The sequence below is a fragment of the Ambystoma mexicanum genome, chromosome 5p (genome assembly GCF_040938575.1).
Source record: "Ambystoma mexicanum isolate Mex_15411 chromosome 5p, UKY_AmexF1_1, whole genome shotgun sequence".
In the NCBI taxonomy this organism is placed as follows: Eukaryota; Metazoa; Chordata; class Amphibia; order Caudata; family Ambystomatidae; genus Ambystoma; species Ambystoma mexicanum.
Window position 1 is genome coordinate 74,445,513 of NC_090930.1, and position 22,086 is coordinate 74,467,598.

Genomic DNA, 22,086 nt, shown 5'->3' on the forward strand with positions numbered 1-22,086 from the left:
TATTCTGGCCATTAAGAACCTATAAGGGGTCTCAGCATGTTCCCCTGGGTCTGGTTTAGCGAATTCTACTTCTGGAGAAGTATCTAAACCACTTGCCTCATGCAAAGAGTCTTGAAGGTCCTTCAATCTATTCTCTTCAGAGATAAATTCCTCTGGTATAGGTGTAGTGGTCCTCTGCAACCCAAAGGGTCTTTCATGGTCAGAATCCTCCCCTTCCTCATATATAGAGGACAAAGCTCTGAAATAATCTGACCTTGGGTATGGTTTAAAACCCATTTCTAAAGCAGAAGGGGCCAAGCTTGTAGTCACCCGTTGAGAAAACGTCGAAGTTGTCGAGGTGGAAGTCAAAGGCTTCGATGAAACCGAAAAAGTGTCGAAAAAAGTATGAAGAGGCCTCGAAGAACTCGAGAGGATCGGAATCCTACTCGGAGTCGTCAAGGTTATCAACGACATCCTCGAGGTAATGGCCGAAGCCCTCGGAACGTCTACTGACTGAGATGTAGTAACAGCAGTAGGTCTGTCCTTTATCTGTGTCGACAGTGGCGTGGAAGACGGCGTCGATTCGACCGATTTGTGTGTCGGACCCTTCGATAAAGTTGTCGATGATGCAGATTTATGAGTCGAAGGAACCTTCGACGACGGCATCGATGACTCAGTCTTACTGCCTTTCCTCAAGGGTTCATGACGCTCTCAGGCAGTTTTTTTCGCCGGGTGCAACGACTTGCAGCGTTTCGATTTTTCGGGTCTTTCACCCAGGGTATCACCTTTAGCCGTCTCTGAGGGGGTCGAGGCCGTTTTCTCAAAGGCGCTAAGCATTTATTTACGGAATTCCTCCCACTTAGCTGGAGAGCTGTGTTTCGTGGGGCAGGTGACCCTTTCCGGGGAAGTAGAAGAAGACGAAGAAGAGGGAGATCTATGATGCCTCTTTTTCGATTGTTTAGATCTTGAAGACTGATGGGATCCACTTCGAGACCTTGAGCGAGAATGTTTCCAGCGATGGCGAGGGGAAGAATGTCTCGACTCTGCCGAGAAAACTTTCGAAGAAGTAGAAGTTTTAAGAGTCTTACCTCTTTCTAGCTTCCCCTTACGCTCCTTCAAGGCTTTCGCCGTCATGGACATACAGTCCTCGCATTCCGAACAGTGATGCTCCGATTCCAGGCACCACAAACAGATCCTGTGAGGATCCGTCAACGACATTTTCTTCCGACACTTTTTGAAGCCGGACCGTGGGGTCGACGGTTTGGCAGAGGAAGCCATTGAATGAAGAAGATATCTTCGAGGAATGATAAGAAATACTTGAAGAAAGAACTGAGCAACACAATTCAGAGGCCCACAAAGCGCAGAAAAACGTAACTGAGCAACAGACGCTGCGCGAGTCTATTGATACGCACAATGACGTCGGCGCCGATACGGAGGCTGTCGAGGGACGCCAACTCGAGGGACGGTGATGCGCAGCGCCCTCTACTGAATATTTTGCCGAAGCCAGCAAGCTGGAAGTGATCTATCAAGATAAGGAATACGTCGGACACAATCCCTTCGAACAACATATATCAAGTTGGATGGAGAACCACTAAATAAAATCATGATCTAATATATAACACACTGAAAAATACACTGAAGAATGAATGGATTAGCTTCAAAACACATTCATTTTTGACTAATCGGTTTCCTATAACTCCTGTCTTTTTATGGGTTACCCAAAATCACTTAACACAGCCACCTCTGAGACCCACTGTAGCAGGGATGGAAAGTATATTTCATCCCTTAACTATTTACATAGACAAGATTCTGCAGCCCCTGGTGCAAAGAACAGACACCTATCTAAGGGATACAACACATTTACTGAACAGCATTAATTCCCTCAATAACCTTATTGACAATTGGGAGTCTTTACACATCAAACTCCACACAGCAAACGCATTGAACCAGTAGAGTGGCTACTTCTGAACTCGGAGTCGGTTAGAGCTACCAATGTTTTTTATAATTGAACTTCTTCAGATAATTCTCTTCAACAACTACTTTAGATAGAGGGACACCTTTCATGCCCAAGCATCGGGCACATCAATGGTCACTGTCATGATGGCCTCATATGCCAATGCGTTTATGTACCTCTTTGAGAAACAACATGTCCTTGAAAATTGCATCTGGTTGAATAGGATTCTGTTCTGGAGTAGGTACATCGATGACATTTTTGGAGTGTGGGGGGGTTCGGCTCCAGGACAGTGCACACTGATTTTTTTTAATATCTTAATCAGGCGTATCCCAGAATTAAATTCACAATGGAAATTGGAACTCCTTTAATCCATTTTTTCCATGTGCAATAACAGATTTTGGATTGTCACCTGATTATGAGCATATACCATAAGCCGACCGATGTGAACACTTTACGAGTGCACACCCAAGATCAATGACCAAGAACCTTGCTTACAGCCAACTTTTGAGATTTAAAAGGATCACTTCAGATCCAGAGGCATTCAAACATGAATGCAATAATTTGGAAGAATGATTCATTGGGACAGGCTGTCTGAAATAGTTATATAGGACCTATATGATTTTGGCGATACTGGCAGTTGACCGCGGCACCATTGTTGTTGCCTTTATCCCTCGCATACCTACATCGTCCCGCGGAGGTCTGCTGATTACTATTGTACGGATTGGTTGTTGCACTTGTACTTAGGTATGATTTTTCGAAACCCTGAGGATTCCTTGGAGCAAGGGATTTAAAAAACGTTCTGGCATCTCTAATCTGACCGATACACTTACGCTGTAGTTAATGGTTCTTTTAAAATATAGGAGCTTGTTCTTAATGCACAAAGGGTGTTTATAAGAACTCGGATATATTATAGCCACTATGTTCTAACTACAACCCTAGAGATGGAGGAAGAACTTGAGGTATTGGTGATGGCCTTACAAATGTAGAGATCTTTGTTCTGGAATTGAGATTCGAGCCTTTGCTTTGGAATTGTATTATAAAAGTTTATAGATTTCTGAAATGGAATTGAGATTTGAGCTTTTATTTTGGAATTATAACATACTTAGTGAAAATGTGTCTATTTTATTTTCAGTTGTTTTGCTCCTGAAGAAGGCGTCTCACCCCGAAAACCCAGTTGAGCTTTTGTATTCTGCACAAGTAAAATAAGACTTTTGATGAATTCATTGAAGACTGTACAATTATTATTGGCTGTCTATACAGCACAAAGGTGTGCAGGGGACAGGGGAGTCCTATGATTAGGACACCATTTATCTCCATACACTAAACAGGATGTCAACAAATGAATCCTTAATGAAGAATTACAAGTGTAAACCTGATACAAAGTTCATTACTTTACACTTAACGTGTGCAGAAAGTGCACATGGCTTGGTTTAAGGCACATTTCCATGTGACGCTCACAGATGTACTGTCCACCAGAAGTGCACAACATGCAATGTTGACCAGTGTGCTCTTAATGCTTAGGGCATAGGTGTACTGGTCATTGGATGTGCCACTGCACTGGTACTGCTTGCAGCTCACATGACACAGGTTTTAGGGCTCACTGGCTTCTTGGGGGTGTAGAGGGTGCGGCATGATCATTGGGAATAAAATCCTCCTGCACCGTGACGCTATCACCGTGCAGCCGCCTGCATGCAGTTCATCTCAGTAGCAGGACATGCACACGCCAAAGCTTGCTTGGAAGATTGCGAGCAGGATGAGCAGCTGAAGGAAGCCTGGGGCGAGCACATGCTTTTCCTTTCAGAGAGGGAGGAAGAGTAGAGGTTGGGGTGATTGACACCAAGTGGGGGTGCTCTGTGGGTTGCAGTAGTTGGGTGAGGCACCAAATAAGGAGGTCTGGGTAAGTACGAGGATAAGTGCAAACCCAAGACTATGGGCCTCATCACGAGCTTGGCGGTAACTGGGGCTGCAGAGCTAAAACAGTGGCACATGCTGCTGACCATTGGCTAGTGATCCATGACTCTTCTCGTCATGTGCATTTCAGATAAGAACTTAAGTGCTAGAGTTTCACTTAAAGTGCAAAACATCAGGCATCCAATTAGAAGTGTCGTGCCAGTGACTATGTGCAGAATATCTATAAGTACCAAAGTAGAGGCACTGTGTTGCTAATGGTAACTGGTGATGGGGGATCTGCGCGGCAAACCCCGTCAATACTATGATGGGTCTAAGAAAAGCGAGACACCACCCTCGTGCCCCTTTTCCCCAATGCCAAGCTGCGCCACACTGATAATCCGCAATTAGAGTCACAGGCGTCTGTGGTCGGTGCTTACATCCTTGAGAGCTTTCAGTCATGGGTTGATAAAGCTATGTTTAAAATAGCACTAGTGTATAAGAAAAAAGCATGTTCTTCATGGGGGGAAAAGCAAGCGTTTTGGCTAATTCAAGCGTGTGGCTGTTTGGCTCTGCTCTGGAGGTTGACCTCCAGTGACGTGCACTAGGTGGCGCTGTGTTTTGTGTGTCTGAATGGCTGGCATGGAATGTTCTGCTCTCAAACTAAAGTTCTGGCTGGTAACTGCTTCCTAGCAGAGCAGAGAAAGCCCCCTACCTGTAGACTGTGTTCCTTCTCCTGGCAGCAAGGGGCCTGTGCGGTTATTCATGGTCCCATGAAAGGCTGAGGAGATGGGTTGCATACTGAAAATGTGAAAGGCTTATCAACTGGGTTTGCTTCTTCTCTGAAGCCAATCCCCTCGTTCTATGTCCCGAGGCCACCTGTATGTTGCCAGCATTCTCTTCTCTAGGGTCAGAGTCTGCAGGGGTATGCAATCAGGTGATGTCACTGAATGTACCACGACGATTCACATGCGGTTTTTGCCAACACTGCAGGGTTTGCCACTACTGATTACAAGTTTGGCGGTAACTGCGTGATTTAGAGTCATGCCAACTCTTCACTTATTCCCGGTTTTGAAATCCCATAGGACTTCATTGGGGACATGCGGTATTGCTCTTTTAGTAATACCACATGCGGTAATGCTTTTGCTTGGAGGAAATTCCCTGCACACTAAAGCAGGCACATTTTAAAAAAATGAATTTCTCAACCAACTAGTGTGCCGAGAAACATGCAGTATTTGGAAACACCGCGTGTTCCGCTATTACCACCAATCTCGTAGTCATGCCCTAAATGGTTATAGTCATGCCCTAAATGGTTAGTTTTATTTCCATCTAAAGTATTATGAATTATCTTTCATTCCTCACCTAGGGAAATTGACTCAGTATTAATGTTCCAAGATGAGTCTAAGTCACTGCGGGAAACCATACACCTGTCCTGGCTTTCATTTCTAAATCAATTGGATTCTGGCATTTGCAGTCGAAGTAGAACGCAGGACTGAAATAGGCACCTCCAGTGATATTCGGCCATCTTGGGCGGTATTACAGGAACTTTGACCGGCCGCAAGTCTAATTAGCACTAGGGAAAATGTTGCATTGTTTAAAAAATCGTGGTCTTTCAATGCATTTTTGCACCAGGGCAAAGGACTAGGACACACATTGCCCCAGCGCAAACATGCTTTTAAATGACCTTTTTGTGTGCACTGGGGCAGTTATTCTACTAGTGCTAACTGCACTTTCACTGGTAGCGATTCTGTGAAGGCGAATGCACACACGACAGGTAAGCCTGCTTTGAAATCCATGCCACACTTGATTGTTGCTCAAAAAACGTACAGAGAGTCTAATTGTACTCTCTGGTGCCTTTGTCTCCCACACAGAGCCATTCACTGACATGCGAGCGGTTTAAAATATCTAACCCAATATATAACAATGCAAGACAGCCTTTGGGATCACTATGGCCAAGTAAGTGTTACTCCCTGCCACTTAAATGCTTGAAAGAAACGTAAATCAGGTGAAACCTGTGAAATTGAAAGGCTTTTCGCATTTCTTTTAGATTCCATGATTCATTATGGGACATGTAGTATCCAGAATACCATAGAAACTCGGTACACCACTGAAATGTCTCTGCAGGACTTGAAACAAAAATCCCTGCCTTACACATAAAGTGGTAAATATGATTGATTCATATATCAAAATGTAACTATTGTTGGTCCAATATGTTACTTGTTTCAACAAAAATCCAAATAAATTTACGTATTGATTTACAGCTTGAATTCTTAAAACGGACTGGTCTGCCGCCTCAATTAAATTGATTCATGCAATCACTTTGCCCATCACACCAAAAGAAATCACTTTTACGGTTAGCAACCTGGCTACTTGTTTTGTATGCACACAAACACCACCATCACCGTTTTTATCATGTTTGAGTAAAACAATTTTTATTTATCTTTTTAGGTCACTACACTGACACATAGGCGCCATGTTGCCAGTGTAGCGTGTTTCTTTAACCTATCGCGTCCTGAAAACGGGGCGTTGGACTTTACTGATGAGCTTTAAACTGCAACAGTGTTGTCCTGCTCCCTAGAAACATATTCAAATGTTGACGCTATTATACCATGTTGTTGTATAATTGAAAATGCGATCAAAATACACCATTACTAACATCACGCAAATTGTACATTGCAAATGTTTTGGTGTCTGCTTCTTCCGCCCATTTGTGTTTCTACAAATAACGAACGCTGGAAATAGGTTTTTTATGTTGTTTTACCATGTTGTGCTAAACACATTTCTTTGTCTATGGTGGAAGATATAATCCTATGAAATTCCTACTGTGAGGTAAATTTCTGACAAGTAGCCACCTTTCTGTGTGTTAGAGGTGGGTAGCTAGTGGTATATGTACGTTTTTTTTTTCTGCTGTATCTCTCCTCACATACCACAGCCCCCTTAAAAAATTGAGGAAACCCTTGTGCTCACAACACTTGCTTATCCCTGGTGCCACATTACGACATTGGTGTACCGGAATCAGGCATGCCACCACCGTATATTGAAGAAGTGTGCAGGATTGTGTTATTTCCTGCACTCTGCTGCACAGGTGCCTACTTCCTTTGTGCGTGCCTGAGCAACATTGTGGGTGCTGCACCCTGACTTAATGGTGTGCTCATGCGCTCCTCTGGGAGCGTATGTGGAAGAAGGGCCTCTCTCCTCAAGACAGTGCTGAAGGACTCCATCGAAGTGGTTGCCATGTCTGACTTCACCCACCCCAGTGGGTTACTCAGGACCTCCTTGAAAATCTACTTGGTGGCACATGTGTGCAAAGTCCCCAATGGCTCTTTTACCTGATTGCATGTTCTGTAATCTTTACATGTGTTGGAGCAATGTGAATTGACCGATGTGTACTGGGTGTGCGCTCCAGCAACTCAAGGTACACTTGAGGCCTACCTCCAAGATATCTGGCCTTTCTCCATCTTGATATGTACCTGATGAAGGGTGTTCATAACCTGAAACATGTTGTGCAAAAGTGGCTACTTGTGGAACACAAACATCCATACTGAACACCATCCGGCCATATGACAGCAAAATACGTTTCCAAGAAGTGTGGGGTGAAATAGTCCCGGATGTCATAATTAAAGGCTGAGTCAGTTATGAGGGCTCCCCAAAATGAAAGGCATGCCCTGAACTAATGTGTAAATGAGGCCCAGGCATTTCAAAGTGAAAAGGAGTGAAATTGGGCCTGAAAATGTGAACATATTTAAAGATAGCAACTGCCTGGAATAAGGGAAAGACACACTGCAAAATGTGCCAAAACTATGGAAAAACTGAAATAACATTCGCAGAAACTACAGTTCACAGAACCCTAAATGGGATGTCAGCATTGTGAGCTACAGTTGCAGTGAAGCAGATTGCATGGGGCATGAACATTAAAGAACATTTGTAAATCCGTTTTTCCCTTTAAACTAAAGACATGCTCCTAAGAATGTGTGCAAAACCTTCAACATAAGAGTGGTTTCTGTCATGTTGGTCAAGCCTTTTCATGGCCGGAATTGACACAGGACATTTCAATTGTGCCTTTAAAGTGAAACTCTGAGCATCCAGATGTACAACGAAAGTCTCTAAGAATGTAATTATGGTGTCCTCATTTAACCTCTGTATGTAGGGGACAACTTTGCAATGGTATTTATCCATCTTAAAAGTGTGTGCCTTTCAGAAATCATTTTAAAATGAAAATAGGAGTTAAAAAGTAATGTTGGCCATTGATTTCGTTTCTCTGCTGTGTCTTCAAATGTGAAACTAGATTCCAAAGCACATGTTGCCATGGGGATTTTGGCCTGGCTCACTGCAGATATGAAGCCATTCTTTTAAAAATACAAACTAAATGCTGGTAGAGATCACTTCTGCAGTGGAGTGAGATAAGAACAAGGTCTGCTTTCAAGTTTATGAACCTCTGCCCCTCAAACAGCCATACAATCTTGCATTAGCTGGTAATTAGCCCTTGAAGCTCTAGGCTTATCTAAACATGGGACCCCCCTCTTGACTCACAGCCATGAACATACCCATGGCAAGGGTGGGGGCCATGGTTAAGGAGTGTTTTCACTCCCCTTGTGTAAAATGGGAGTTAAGCTTTTTGTCCAATACAATTGGTAATATCTGTCACACCATATTCATGTTAGGATTTCTGAAAAGGTGCCGGACAGATGCTTCTGGACTGACAAAAATGATTTTGGTGGGACCTACACAACCCAAGTTATTTAGGAAAACATCATGGGGCAATCTGTGTGTATTTGAGAACTATAGACATTTGAGAAAATATGTAAAACATGCTGCATATACCGTCCCCTGAGCGCCATATTTTTCACTGATATTATCCTTGAGTAAATGAAGAAAAACCATAGCTCTGCACAATGACACACAAACTCCTAAGTAAGGTAATTTGATTCACCGAAAAATATAGTGCCCAAAAATGCTGTCATATGTGTTGAAATATGAAGGGTAAGGGCATTTGACATACAGTGAGATGTCTATGTCCCCAAGCCAGACCGAGCCCTCCTGTCCGATTGAGATGACGGATAGGTCTCCTCCTCTAGTTTCCCAAAACATTGCCACATTTGCTGGACCTATCAGCCCACAGACGGGAGTATACTTTTGAACAGTGCCCAATCCATTCTGCGAGAACTCTGACACACTTGTGATGTCAATTGCCTTATAACTTAATCACTCTGCCTCATATCAGGACTCTTCCCAATAAATCCTAAGGTGAGCAGCTGGCAAAATCTGGAACCATTCCAAGAGAGTGAGGCCTAAATTTTACAGAGAAGCCAGGAGGTCTAGTAGCTGCCTTGGGACCCCTTTAAGGACAGAGGGAATCCTTGACTGAATCCTTGACTGTCCGAGCAGTGAGCCTCTGACTCTCCCTGATGTCCATCCAGCCCTCTCTTGAAAGTATAGATATCCCAAGCCATAGATTGCATAGGCCCCATATTCTTTCAGCACTGCCCTAGAGATTACCCCATTGGAAGAAAAACATTGAAACAAAAAATCAATTGTATATGCATTTAAGACATTTTCCTATTTAAAAAATCCTTTATTTGTTGGTGCCTTGTAGTTGTTTTCCCATTGAAGAATCTTTTATTTGTTTGTGCCTTTAAGTAGTTTTCCCTTTGAAGAATCCTTTGTTTGCGTGTGCATGTCAGTCATTTCCCAGTGAAGAATCCCGAATTGCCTGTGCAGATCCTTAGTATATTTTTACAAGTAAATCAATTAATTTCCCCATTTATTTTCACTGGATTTGTATGGTGGACATTCGAAATCTACCATCTCTTCCCAGTGCATTGCAAATTGTTATAGTCATAAAAGTGTTGCCCAAAAGAATCAATCTCATTGTGAGCTGAAAAATGAATTTGTCCCTGTGTTTAAATTGAGTCCTACAAAATACATTTCCATCTGACTGTATTTTCTCCCTGCTCTGCCATCCTAATCCTAAAACTGATTTCCTTTTGTGGGCTATTCCTTTGCCTAGAGCCTCCTGCCATTTTAACTAAAAAATGATTTTCCGCTTGTAAGTTCCCCATTGTTCAGAGCTTGCCTGTCATTTGCAGCCTCAGTAAAAATGACTTTCCATTTGTATTCCCTTTCCATTGCCCACGTGTTGCATATTCTAAAAACAATTTTCCTTGTGTGCGCAGGCTAGTATTCTCCAAAGCCCTGCCTATCTTCTAAGTGTAAGCAGTATGAATCCCTTTCTGCGCTGTCCCCTAGCAGTTGTATTAAATCATTGAAAACATATGTTTTCATTGTGCTCCAAAACAAAATGTCCCCCTTATTTGCTGGTTCCCCATCTTGTGTCTGTGCTCACCACCCCAAAACCTAGTTGTCCTCTGTATTCCTACTCTCTGCCACTACCTTCCATTCAAAGGAATCAAGTCCAATTGATGTTTGGGGGTTGAGTGTCGCAGGGGGAGTGCTTAACCTTGGTGCTGTCATTTGAGTGGAATTGTTTTTTTTGTTCCTGTTTTGTCATTGAAAAGGAAGTAGTATCACAGTATATCTTAACCTGGTTGCTTTCTAGACATTATTGCATTTTTGTGTTGCCACATCTTGGTGGCTGTTGTAATTGTTTATTTTGATTTAACATTAAATCATAACTTAATAAAATATTCATTGATAACACATCGGCCTGGTTCGTAGTCTACTGTGAAACAGGGTGCTTGTGGAGGTTGGGTGCGAGACGGGTTGGAGGCCTCATTAAGAAATAATCTATGTTGTAAAAATAAAATAAAAGTTTAATTGTGCGCCACATTCATTGTAGGGGAAGGAGATCCTGACCTGCTTGTGTCGTATAATATATGGTGACAGAAGTCCCATGAAGTAATGAAGGACTTCAAGTATAAAACACATTTCCTTAAATGGCTAAGTACAGTTAAAATGTAAACATAAACTAGTGTGTGGATTCATGCATTTCTTAAGAAATACAAGTGTGAACGCTGTGATGCAGATATGAGTATAGAGCCAGGATCTGGAGAAAATGTCACAATGTTAGATTTTTTGTGCCACTCGTGTCCTACAGAAAGTTGGCTCTGCAAATTTGGTAACACCTTCAGCTCATTAAAAAGAGTTCCACTACTGAGCTTCCAGTGGTAATTGAAAGAGTTCACCTTTCAGCAGCGATTTGTATGGTCTCCACACATTTTAGGTCTGCTGAGTCTCTGTGATTCCTAAACTGAAATCTTTGATCAAACCGTGCACCCTGCAGGCTCGCACTTGTGAGCTTCATCTCTGTGTCATATCCCATAGAAGGAAACATCCTTTGCCCTGTCTGGAGACTGATAGTCTTAAATGGATCAACAAATGGTTCTTTGTCAAGGATGTAATAGCTCGTTCTAAGAATAGATAACCCCAGTTATAGACACAGAAAAGGCATGTAGGCCCATCTAGTCTATCCATGTTCTTGAATGCTGCAACATCATGTGCTGTACTCAGTCTCCAGCTCTGTCTGTGCTCTAGTCCATAATGTTTTGCCAGATGACATAGCCTTCTGCTGTAGAATTCCTCTGTAACAGCTATTTGGCATTCCATGCTGTACCTTTGGCCACAGTACATGATGAAGGCCCTGCCATAACTTTGCCAATCACCGATTCCTAAGATGAGGAGGCCACTCGGCTGCCCCTGAATCCGAAAGACCCCGAGGACCTTGCTTTCTTCAGAAGAAGGAATATACCACAGAGAAGAGCCAGAAGGAGGGCAAGAGCCACCACAATGTAGACAGAGGTAAGTGGAGGAGGGCAGAGCCCGGTCTGATCATGGTACACTCTGGATAGGGAACTACTATTGTGGAGGTCAGGCATGCACTCAGCTTCTGCCAGATCCAGGATGTGCACTCTGGCAGCACGTAGGCGATCTAGCCAAGTGAGGCGGCAACACTCAAAGGGATTACCACTAATAAATAGGGACTCCAGAGTTCTCGATATCCTCCCAGCCACCCCTGGCTGGACTGTTCTCAGGTGATTGTTCCTGATATCCAAGCTCTCCACTGGAGAACACTCAAGACTAGGTGGCAAGACTTCAATCTGGTTGTCCGACAGGTCAAGCACTTTTAGTGCCTTTAGACAGGGCAGGTCTATCTCACTGGCATTCAGCTGGTTTCCTCTCAGGTAAAGAGTCTGCAGTGAGAGCTCCAGGCCAACCAATGAGTCCCTGCTCATGACCAAACCTTTATTTTCGGAGAGGTCCAGAGTGATCAAGTTGGTTTGGTTGAAAGTGTATGGAGATAGTGAACGTAAGCCATTTCCGCGTAAGCTCAAATGCTTCAGGTTGGCTATGCCGGATATGAACGTGCACCTGTGATCGCCTTCATGCATGTGGCCAGTTGGACAAGGCACAATACTGTTCTGAGCGAGGTCAATAGTCTCCAGTTTTGGGTTGACCTCGAGGAGCCAGCGTGGGACTACATGTATGTCATTTGCATGAAGATCCAGGTTCCTTAAGGACTCCAGCTTTGCGTGATATATTTTCAGATATTTGACATCCCCAAGAAAAAACGTCCTGCCAATTGGAGCGTCCGGAATGAGCTCCCCTAAGCAATTCATTGCCATGTTCAGAATTTGGAGTGACTTCATCGTGTGGAGAAAATTAACTGGGAAGGAATTTAGATGATTACGGCTGAGATCCAAGTCTCTTAAAGTCGACTGTGAAGTCCTTCTGCTCAGAATGCTGTGGGACAAGTCAAGGCTATGGGCCTCCTCATACCAGAGGGCAGCTTCAGAGAACTCCTCTCCATCCATCGAGCCCGGCAAGAGTGCAGTCATGGAATTACCCGATAAGTTGAGATGCTGGATGTGGTGCACCTTGGGTAGCACCGGAAAGTGGTGCAGGCGGTTGTGACTCAGGTCGAGCACCTTGAGATCATGGCTAGCGCTGTCTTCTCCGGTGAGAAAGAGCTCTATGGCATTGGAGCTCAGGTTAAGGACCTGCAGCCGAGTGAGCCGGAAGCTAGCAACGCAACGGATGTGGTTCTTGGCTAGGTTCAGTACCTGCAGGTTTTCCAAGCTCTCGAAGGTCCCGACCTCGATCTCCAAGACCAAGCTGTTCTGGAGATTGATCGTCCTCAGCTTTGGGGCACCACGGAAGAGCTCCAGGGTCAGCTTCCCCATCTTGTTCAAGGAGAGGTTCAGCTCTTCTAAGGAAGTTGTGTTGGCTAAATAGGAGGCCACCATATCGCTGTCCATGTTATTTGCAGATAGGTCCAGGGTTCTCAACAGGTGCAAGGATCTGAACGCCCTCGCGTTTGTCACGTATTCCCTGTCCAGGAAGTTTGAAGCCAGGATGAGGGAGCGGAGCGGGGTGACTTCTCGGAATGACTCGGCTTCTATGGTGACCAGGCCATTGCAGCTGGCATCAAGGTGCTCCAAGGCATGCAGCCTCGCCATAGCCGCCGCACTCAAAGTCCTCATGCTATTGTGGGAGACGTCGAGCTTCTGCACATCAGGCCGCAGGTCCTGGGGAAGCGATGGAAGTCCTTGGCCATGGCAGGTCATCTCAACCCCATTCTACGCAGAAACAAGGAGACAAAGAGATGAGAAAGGATGCAGGCCATCAGCTCTTACTTTAGAGCATTTCTCCTGTTCACTTAGAGGCACATGCCTTTCTAGGCGCAGGCCTTTCTAGGCGCAGGACATGCATTTAATGAATACTGCTTCATGGTTCAGCTTTCCAGCAGATGCATCTGCGCTTAAAGGCACATTCACTACAAGGCATGTGCATTTACAGACGTGCACCCAGAGACACATGCACCTACATGGAGGCATACCAAGGCACGTGCACTTACAGGACCAGCCCATTAAAGACACATGCACTTACACGCACATGGAATGAACTTCACATGCACCAAGGCACATGCATGCCAAGCAATGCGCTTACAGTTACAGGCGCTTATAGGCCCTTGCCATTACAAAGCCATGCACTCCTAAACACAGAGTCAGCACAGACACATGCATGCACCAAGGCACATGCATGCACAGGCAGATACACCTGCATTCACAAGGCATCACAGCCCCATTCACCGTAAACCTCATGTTCATTAATTTCATTTCGGCATCACATTTTGAAGGCACCGCAGAGCACAATATATAAACTTAGCAAAGAAGCAGATTTTCAAAACGAACATCTGGTGACAAGCCAATCAGGAACAAGCATTGGCAAAGCCACCGATTTTGACATTTATGTGCAGCGTTCATGGAATTGTGGGGTAATATGTGGGTAGGCATTTGCCTGGCACTGCCATCATGGCACTACCTGGCCATGTGATAGCAACAGCTGGCAAAGGGTGCTAGTACCTGAGCATCTTATGGAAGTGCCTACATGGCAGCCCACGATACCACCATAAGAGCCTGTAAATACTACTAGGAGCTAGTTGTGACAGCACGAAGAAGAAAATGACATCACTACTGTCCTGTAATCAGTTATCACGCGTCAGTTGTGACACCACAACTGACGCCTGCTGTGTGAGCAAGCACAGAGCAGAATTCCAGCTGCAACTACAGCACTTAATTAAAGCAGTGAGAAGCTTTACAAATTCCAGTCTTGCAAAAACACCTTCTGTGACACTTTACAGCGACGAACTGACAAAAGGCACTGTTCATTGTAGTTGGTTTATTTTGAGAGCTGCTGGAGTTTAACACATGAGAGCAATAGTCTGCATGTTACTGCTTATTTTAAAATAAGCGCCTTGATGCCCTTGGGTTTTGTGTGCTTTATGAATGGGAAAAGAAAGAAAGAAAAAATAAATAAATAAATAAAACAACAAATCAAAAATAATCCTATGCAGTTTTATTAAACTTCTTTAACTGTTTTTTTGCAACACTAGAGGTTTATACATTAAGCAAGAGGCCAGGTGGTACAGGGGATGACAGTGTATGGCCATGTATTATAAGGAATAAAATATCCCCTACCATATGTAGCAAGGATAGTTATTGCAAGTCACCACGATCCTTCTAACGGACACTCAGAGGTACTTTATTCGATATATAAGCCTACAGAAGAGCCAACACTTTTGGTTTTGCCAGTGTTTTGCAACAGGAATGCAAGGAGCAGGTGTGAGGACACATGTACTGCTTTAAACCAAGAGGCTAAAAGCATACTTGGTTGACACAGTTGTATTACACCAGGAGATGGTCATGGTGGTTAATGGCTGCAATGAAGACACTACCTATCAGAAGACTGCTCAGAAAGCACACAGCTAGACTCAAAGAGATTCTAGGGGGGTATGGTTTGGGGAGGGATGGGCAGGGGGTGGTTGGGAAAGGTAATCGGGACTAGAATGGCTATGGATTGTAGGTAGATAACCAGACCCATGGGTTGTGGGTCCCACCCTCTCGCTAGCTTCACTTCCCATAACAATAGTTATGGCTCTCAGTGCCACCTAGACAGCATAACAAAAAGTGGGTCGTACAATAAGCCCGGAAGAAGAAGAATGTTGGCGTCCATCTTTAATCAGGGGACAAAGCATTCCAAACCTCTGAAACTGCACTCTACTAAGTGGCACTTATCAGTACAGGGTTAGGCACCCATGACAGGCCGAGTCACATCATAGTTTCTAGATATTTGCACTTTAGCATATCACACGTGATTACAGACATATGGCCCTCATTACGAGTGCAGCGGTAAGGGGTTAATGGCGCCGGTAAGGATGCTGGTGCCGTTAATCCCTTACCGCCGCATTCTGAGATCCCTTTGCGGGTCCCACTAAGGACGGCTGGTTTTACCAGCCGCCCTTAGCGGGAGCCGCTAAGTGACCAGGGTGCTAATAACGGGCCCGTTATTAGCTCCCTCCCCATTCCCATGGAGCCCTACGGGGGCTCGAATGGGAATGGGGATGGATATTTTGAATGGGGACTTAGCAGGTCCTCCAAGGTTGGAATGACCCGGTAAGTCCTCATTCAAAGAACCCGGACCGGGACAAAGCGCTAATAGCACCATGGCTACCTCCAAACTCGTAATGACCCCCATCTCAGAATCACAGAAGGCCATAAAGGCTAGCCTGTGTTTCTCACGGGAAATAACAGGACAGATATATGTGACGTGCCTTTGGCTGGACGCCCCCAAAGTATTCCATTTGAGCAGCGAGCTGCGTTTCTGTGTTAGCAACATATATATTGCATTTACGTAGTTTTAGACATATCTATAAGTAAACATGGATTAGTTATTTCTACGAAGACTACATGAGAGATCCCAAGGGAAATACAAGGTTAAACCTGACAGTGACCAATGCAAGCATCTTTAAGTACATGCAATTACAACCGCAAGCACTTCACAGGTCGATGCACTAACAGACACTTTTACGTAAAGACAGATGCACTTTAAGACACAGTCCCACAATCTGTCAGACACGGTCAGACAAACGGAAGTGCAGAAGAAGCTGCCTCCCAGCTATAGGGTCTACAGTTCAAGCCCTCCTGTGATATACTCCCTGCTTTCCTGCTCTTGGCAACAGCGATAGCAGAGGGCGCTGCTGGGTTTACAGCCTCTGCCTTCTCTGGGCCACTATGTGTTTGCGTTCTACCGCTCTGGTGATGCTGTGAACGCCCACCTGGGGCGTCCTCTGCACGGTTGATGGTGGGTGTGCCCTCCACCAGTGGCACAACATATCATGTTGAGGCCCCACTGGAAGCCATGCTGAGCACCCCGCCACGCGCTCAGCAACAAAGCACAGACCACCCCACACTCCGGGCCCGACTGGACCACCACGTATGCTCAATGCACAGGATAATCATGCTGCAAGGGGACAGCATTTGCATCCCCCACTAGCCGTTAGCCAGTGATATTTGGCTCTTGGCGAGTAAGAAATGGTGTGCTGTGTGTATGTATAGAATTGAGGTAGCAAGTGACTTTTGTATGGCTTGCTAATAGCTTGCAACCTGAATTTCTGTCCCCTGATGCTGCTGTATTGGCTTGCAGTGCACTGCGCTAGGTGAAAGAGGTAAGTATGTGCTTTAATAAAACCTTAGTTCTTTCTCCTCGCTTAGAAACAAGGGGGTGTCTGGCTCCTGTGTCCTGGCACGCAAATGTAACAGCCAGCTCTGTACGTGACCAGTAATGTTATGCACAGTAATGATACTATTAGAAACCATGTTCATGCTGGCTCTGTCAGTATTCCAATTTACAAACACTCTCGTGTTGGCCTTGCCCTTAATGCCACAGGAAGAAAGCATGTTGTTGCTTCTGCACAAATGCTTGTCCAACCCCCACACCACCATGTAAAAATACTCTTCATGTTGGCATTTCCCTCGACCCCAGTAAATGCAATACTACAGTAAGGAACAATTTCCTTGTTTGGCTGCCCCTATGCCTCGACCCACCATGTAAGAATACTTATGTTGACTTTGTCCTTAACATCAGTGAAACATGCAATGCCACAGTACGAAAACATGTACTTGCTGACTGCACAAGTGCCCCCACCCTCTCCATATCAGAACACACGTCGTAATGGCATTGCCCCATATGTGAGTAAAAAATGCCATGCCACAGAAAGAAAATGCCCAGGCTGCCTGTAGCATTGTGCTATAAACCCCCACCCAAGCACTCCTCCATGTCGTAACATTGATCTGGTTTGCTTTGCCCTATATTACCAGTAAAACATGTAAGAAAACATCCATGTTCCAGTGCCCCTTGCCAGGCCCCCAGCCATGCAAGCACACAATCATATCCATCCAACCACCACTCACCTTGTGGCGGCTTAGTGAATTGTTTTATTGGAGAGGAGTAAACACTTCTCACAAATTTACCAAAGGCTGAGCGTAGCGAGGGAGCCCGAACCAGGCAAAGAAGGTTTGGGAGCGGGGTAAATAATGGGTTAAAATGGTGCATTATACAGCACACTTTCAGGAAAAACTGGGTAAAAAGCCAGACAGTTTGGAATTGGTTTTGTAAGGTATCTCCAATCTAATAATCCAAAAGATGCAATTTACCAACAGTGCACAGGAGCCTTTGCCCAAAATATATATGCCAGTATAAAAACATGGTCACGCTGGTTGTGGCCATTGACGTAAAAAGGAAACATTGCAATTTAGTGTCCAAAAAAGGACTACCAGAATAGACAAAATATATTTACTTTGTATTAGAAAGAAAAGATTGATATTTAGTAATTGGTAAAATGCATACACATCTGCACATAAACCTCTCGTCCCAACTCCCACCACATAGATCTCCAGGAACAACAGTCAATGACGTTGAATCTTGAGATAGAGTTACCGCGTGCGTGCTTGTCATGGATGCAGGGTTGTGCTGTCATCCAGCGAATGTTCAGTCTTTCTACTCGGGGAGCGACTCTAAACCCAAGGGCCACCATAATGAGAGTTTTCAGTTTGGCTGCATTGAGGGGTGTGATCATGCAGGAAATACTCAAGCAGAACCTGGTGCCACTTGGAGGGGGTTCCCTGAATGATTCTGGAAAAGAATGGTCTCCTCGAGGTAAAGAAAGATCTGGCGGCATTGCAGGAGTGGTTCTCCCTGGATTGTCCTGCTAAACTCAAGGTCGTGCATGGAGGCTTGAAATATTCTATTGCGCAGGAGAGGCTACCCGACATCTTCCAGAAGGTATTCATTATGAAGAGGGCTTGCATTCATTTCATTTGTTTAGTTATGCTGTGAGTTTGTTTGGGCTGTTCAGATCATGGTTGGTGGGGAGTTCGGGCTGCAGAAGCTGCAGCAGAGACATCTCCTTGGGAGGGAGGGTGTATCTGACCGTTAGGAGGCTTGGTTGCAGAGGATGCAGCAGAGACATCTCCTTGGGAGGGAGGGTGTGTCTGTCCATGAGGAGGCATGGTTGCAGAAGCTGCAGCAGAGACATCTCCTTGGGAGGGAGGGTGTGTCGGGCCATGAGGAGGGTTGGTTGCAGAGCACGCAGCAGAGACATCTCCTTGGGAGGGAGGGTGTGTCGGGCCATGAGGAGGCTGGGTTGCAGAAGATGCAGCAGAGACATCTCCTTGCGAGGAAGGGTGTGTCTGGCCATGAGGAGGCTTGGTTGCAGAAGCTGCAGCAGAGACATCTCCTTGGGAGGGAGGGCGTATCTGGCCATGAGGAGGCTTGGTTGCAGAAGATACAGCAGAGACATCTCCTTGGGAGGAAGGGCATGTCTGGCCATGAGGAGGCTTGGTTGCAGAAGCTGCAGCAGAGACATCTCCTTGGGAGGGAGGGTGTATATGGCCATGAGGAGGCTTGGCTGCAGAAGCTGCAGCAGAGACATCTCCTTGGGAGGGAGGGTGTGTCTGGCCGTGAGGAGGCTTGGTTGCAGAAGCTGCAGCAGAGACATCTCCTTGGGAGGGAGGGTTATATGGCCGTGAGGAGGCTTGGTTGCAGAAGCTGCAGCAGAGACATCTCCTTGGGAGGAAGGGTGTATCTGACCGTGAGGAGGCTTGGTTGCAGAAGCTGCAGCAGAGACATCTCCTTGGGAGGAAGGGTGTATCTGACCGTGAGGAGGCTTGGTTGCAGAAGCTGCAGCAGAGACATCTGCTTGGAAGGAAGGGTGTATCTGACCGTGAGGAGGCTTGGTTGCAGAAGCTGCAGCAGAGACATCTCCTTGGGAGGGATGGTGTATCTGACCGCGAGGAGGCTTGGTTGCAGAAGATGCAGCAGAGACATCTCCTTGGGAGGGAGGGTGTATCTGGCCGCGAGGAGGCTTGGTTGCAGAAGCTGCAGCAGAGACATCTCCTTGAGAGGGAGGGTGTGTCTGGCCGCGAGGAGGCTTGGTTGCAGAAGCTGCAGCAGAGACATCTCCTTGGGAGGAAGGGTGTGTCTGGCCGCGAGGAGGGTTGGTTGCAGAGCATGCAGCAGAGACATCTCTTTGGGAGGGAGGGTGTGTCTGTCCATGAGGAGGCTTGGTTGCAGAAGATGCAGCAGAGACATCTCCTTGGGAGGGAGGGTGTGTCTATCCATGAGGAGGCTTGGTTGCAGAAGACGCAGCAGAGGCAGCTCCTAGGGAAGGAGGGTGCGTGAGTCTGGCCATGAGGAGGCTTGGTTGCAGAGGACGCAGCAGAGACATCTCCTTGGGAGGGAGGGTGTATCTGGCCGTGAGGAGGCTTGGTTGCAGAAGCTGCAGCAGAGACATTTCCTTGGGAGGGAGGGAGGGTGGATCGGGCCATGAGGAGGCTTGGTTGCAGAAGCTGCAGCAGAGACATCTCCTTGGGAGGGAGGGTGTGTCTGGCCATGAGGAGGCTGGGTTTCATAAGACGCAGCAGAGACATATCCTTGGGAGGGAGGGTATGTCTGGCCATGAGGAGGCTTGGTTGCAGAGGACGCAGCAGAGACATCTCCTTGGGAGGGAGGGTGTATCTGGCCGTGAGGAGGCTTGGTTGCAGAAGCTGCAGCAGAGACATTTCCTTGGGAGGGAGGGAGGGTGGGTCGGGCCATCAGGAGGCTTGGTTGCAGAAGCTGCAGCAGAGACATCTCCTTGGGAGGGAGGGTGTGTCTGGCCATGAGGAGGCTGGGTTTCATAAGACGCAGCAGAGACATATCCTTGGGAGGGAGGGTATGTCTGGCCATGAGGAGGCTTGGTTGCAGAGGACGCAGCAGAGACATCTCCTTGGGAGGGAGGGTGTGTCTGGCCATGAGGAGGCCGGGTTGTATTTGAGTTGCTAAACTCTTAAATGCTGCTTAACACTGTCCTTCTCAGTCCTTTTTTCACTTTTCTCCCGTGATCCCTGTTTTGTGTCACAGGAACCTTAGAGGTATCACTTTCGTAGTAAGTTTTGACTTCACTAAGATTCTACCATAAGGGAATATAAAATGTTTCTTTAAGGTTTCAGGTTTTGAGCAGGAGGCACTAGTTGGTGGTGCAGATGTGGTTTAAAGCAGCCATGCCACCTGTGTATATGCAGGTTTCAGTAAAAGGCTCATATTAAATAACCGGTGGCTCCCAGTGCTACACTGTGGGACTTGAGGCATGCATCAGTTCCTAGCCTCAGACCACACATCATTTTGGAGCATCGCCACATCCTGCTTTGGAAAAGGTCCAGCAGAGAAGGCCACCTCCAGATAAAGGGCCGCAGAAGATGGCGTAGAGCTGAGCCCTCTCTTCCCGGTTACCACCCCGCTTTTTCTGCTCTGTCATTCTTGCACACATTCACTTACGTGTGGGGAAAAAAACACATCTCCACCTTCAAACTGCTGTCATGCAACTTACAAACCTAAGCCACCGCCTGCACTGCCTCGCCCTATCACTGGTACGCACCCTGGACCCGTGCTAACTCAGTGGATCTCATTTTGCTCCGAAACCTAATTTTGCAGTTGCAACACCTGCTATGTCTGTGCTGAGGCATAGCCAGGTCGCTGATGCCAAATGTTTGTCATTTGCACTGCGGGGTGCAAATGTAAAGGGCAAAAGATGATGTGCAAGCGTGACACATTTTCATCATTTACCCTGCGGGGTGCAAATGTAAAGGGCAAAAGACGGTGTACAAGCGTGACACATTTTCATCATTTACCCTGCGGGGTGCAAATATAAAAAGACGGTGTACAAGCGTGCATGCTGCCCTTGGCCATTCATATTTGCACTCTGCAGTTCAAAGTGAGTAAAGGGTGCTTGGCATGCAATCATGCCAGACAGCATTTACGTTTCATTGTGTGCGCCGCTTGCCATGCTTGCTTGGCAGGTGGTGCTCACAATTACAATCAAAGCCTCCCGCAGAGTTAATTTAACTTTTGAACACTGCTTCCCAAACACGCAGGGTAAGCCTTGTTCAGACATGCAAGCATGTCGGGGAGGGTTCAATTGTAATTGTACACGCTCCCTGTCCGTGTACAATGGATCCCTAAGCATGCAGACCCCAGAGGGATCTCCAGGATTTGCGCCGACATGAAAATCCATGCTGGAGCATTTGTATTGTGGAGAAGAAAGGGGCGGCGGAAATGCAAGTTGCGTTCCGCCGGCCCTCACCGCCGCACAAATGCTTGCAATGAGCTGAGCCATGAATGGAAGGCGTTATTCCCCCTGGGTTTTTCTTGGCTGAGACTTTGAAACCATTTCTCTCTTTCTAATTGTGACTTTGAGGCTTACAACCAACCCCCATTACATAGCAGCGTCCACTCAGGACAGCTCATGCCTGGCCTTTTTGTGGGTGTCGACCCTCTGCCTCAGCTAGAAGGAGCACCTCATCTCCGCCCATGCCCCAATTCAATCCTGACACACCCTGCCTGGGGTATAACCTCCCTCCTGCCCTGTCAGCCCGGGCAAGGTGGAGTTTTGAACTCTCCAAAGAATCACTCGCACTCGGCATTGCAAAAATACA

General features: G+C 46.2%; 1 protein-coding gene across 1 annotated transcript in view; it reads right to left on the bottom strand.

Annotated features, from left to right (window-relative positions):
• Positions 1–6,290: 6,290 nt before the first annotated feature.
• The window catches only part of LOC138480746 (transforming growth factor beta activator LRRC32-like), a 40,865-nt gene continuing 25,069 nt past the window's right edge, over positions 6,291–22,086 (bottom strand). Inside the window, exon 2 of the mRNA XM_069612480.1 lies at positions 6,291–13,353. Within this exon, the coding sequence (XP_069468581.1) occupies positions 11,446–13,353 (1,908 nt within the window). The 3' untranslated portion in view covers positions 6,291–11,445. The remainder of the gene's footprint in view (positions 13,354–22,086) is intronic.